This window comes from Sinocyclocheilus rhinocerous, unplaced genomic scaffold (genome assembly GCF_001515625.1).
Source record: "Sinocyclocheilus rhinocerous isolate Xijiao unplaced genomic scaffold, SAMN03320098_v1.1 scaffold1401, whole genome shotgun sequence".
Taxonomy (NCBI): domain Eukaryota; kingdom Metazoa; phylum Chordata; class Actinopteri; order Cypriniformes; family Cyprinidae; genus Sinocyclocheilus; species Sinocyclocheilus rhinocerous.
This window is the reverse complement of record NW_015637536.1, coordinates 8650-10755: the sequence shown is the minus strand read 5'-3', so window position 1 is coordinate 10755 and position 2106 is coordinate 8650. Positions and strand designations below refer to the sequence as shown.

Sequence of the window (2106 nt, the reverse complement as noted above, 5' to 3'; positions counted from 1 at the left end):
ATACACATGCACAGACATTATTTCATACACGACATAGTCGTGAGATGCAAGAAATCTGTAGACGCGCCCATAACAACAAAAGACAATACTTTATTGAACCTTTTCTGATAAGAAGTGTGCGCTGCAAACGCGAGCATTTTTGACGATCGTTTCTGTCCAGTCTGCTCGTTTTATCGTGTTTAACCACAGCTGTCATCGTTTTTTTTGTCTGGCAGTGGCAGCAGATATGCGATCAAATTTCTAATTTGAGGCTGTATTACGTGGATTCTGGCACCCAACATCACAACAAGATGATATTTTAAGCTCCATATGTAGCCGAATCTGCTCTGGTTTGAATGGGCCGCCTCCAGTTACCCCTTTGTTGTGCTGCCTCCAGCTAGCGCTGTGACGTCGCTGACCCTAGTTACCTGTGGTTGGCCTGGCCGTGCGTCACTCAGAAAACAACAGGCCAATCAGAAGAGAGGCTCATGAATATTAATTAGACGGGCCAAAATCGACCTGTTCTCAGCAGAGCTCCTGAGAAAGGAGCTGTAAAAATATATTGAGATGGTTTTTGGTACTTATACCGCAAATATATATTCTTAAGGACATCAAAACCTAAAATAAAACTCCAGAAAGGTGTAAAATATGTGACCTTTAACATGTTCCTTGAGTTTCACTTATAACGTTAATGAAGTTTTTTTGCACAGGAAACTAATATGTATGTGGAAAAACGATCATTTTCAACCCTCATTCTGACCCGGTGTCTGAAATTATTGGCTTTTAAGGGGCGGGTCCTTTAAGGCTTGTCAGTAAATGCCCACTGTTTTGATTGGCTAACATAATTGCATAGAAAACTGTCTCAAGCCCCCCTCACTATTCCTCGTGAGTAAGATCCCCAACATCCAAACAAGCCGTTTTTGGAGCTTGATTAAATAAAGGCTTGGTTTAGAATGAGGAGGATGTTTTAACTTGCAGAATGGTTTAATGGTACAAAGACCTCTTATATTTCAAAAAAATCAAGGCAAATTTGATTTCGGATGTCATGACCGCTTTAATAGATCGTGCTTGATGTAATTCAGCTCGTCCGATCCTGCTCCGTGAGGGCCAGCGTCCTGCAGAGTTTAGCTCCAACACACTGGCCTGGAAGTTTCTAGTGAGTCTGCAGACCTGGATTACTTTGGTTCAGGAGTGTTTAATTCGAGTTGGAGCTAAACTCTGCAGGACAGGGGCCCTCCAGGAGCAGGTTTGGACACCTCTCTATTAGACCTGTTTATCAGTCACTCAAATGGTTTGTGTGTTTCAGTATCTCTAACCTGGGGATGTTTGGTATCAGTGAGTTCAGTGCGGTCATCAATCCTCCTCAAGCCTGCATCTTAGCCGTGGGCGGCACCAGGGCTGAGCTGAGGTTGGCCCCCCAGAACCCAGATGGCCCCGTTCTCCGCACTCAGCAGCTAATGACGGTGACTTTGTCTAGCGACGGGCGTCTAGTGGATGACGAACTTGCCTCACGCTTTCTGGAAAAATTTCGCACAAACCTAGAGCAGCCTCAGCGTGTGAGTGTGCCATAGAGAGAGGAAGTGTTGGGACTGAATGCGCTCTGGTGTTATGGGGCTTTTCTTATACATGCTATTTATTGGTTAAGATGTACATAGACAAGTGATTCAAGGTCAGAGAAACACTTTGAAGCCCTAGGTCAATTAATAATATCATTTACAGCACTTCTACCATAAATGGAATGGAATGTTCTGGTTATTTTGGAGTGAGAAGCATTCAGTGTACTGCGTAAACGTAAATCATGTGGCAGTGTTAAGGCACCTTTATAGTGGACAATATGTTAGGACACTCTTTTTTGGACTGCCCAATAATCCAATAAACTCATGTCTTCTGCTGCACTGAATCAGAGTCATTTTTTGCTGTTTTCTGTTCTTTTACATGCTTGTTGGCGCACTGATCACTTGATCAAAACTTTAGCCGGGCAGGTTTACTCCGAGTAAACAGGTAAACTCAGCTTTCCGTTATTGTGCTCAACTGCATACACTTCTGACACTAATATCAGTATGAAAAGGATGCAGTAATTTGGCACAGAGGTTTCTGGATTACAGTCTCAAATGCACCTGATATCCC

General features: G+C 43.4%; 1 protein-coding gene across 5 annotated transcripts in view; it reads left to right on the top strand.

Annotated features, from left to right (window-relative positions):
* The window catches only part of pdhx (pyruvate dehydrogenase complex component X), a 16060-nt gene extending 14189 nt beyond the window's left edge, over nucleotides 1–1871 (top strand). For all 5 annotated transcript variants that reach the window (XM_016563956.1, XM_016563957.1, XM_016563962.1 and 2 more), the window contains one exon: nucleotides 1286–1871. In XM_016563956.1, coding sequence (XP_016419442.1) covers nucleotides 1286–1550 — 265 coding nt within the window. In that variant the 3' untranslated portion in view covers nucleotides 1551–1871. The remainder of the gene's footprint in view (nucleotides 1–1285) is intronic.
* Nucleotides 1872–2106: the final 235 nt, after the last annotated feature.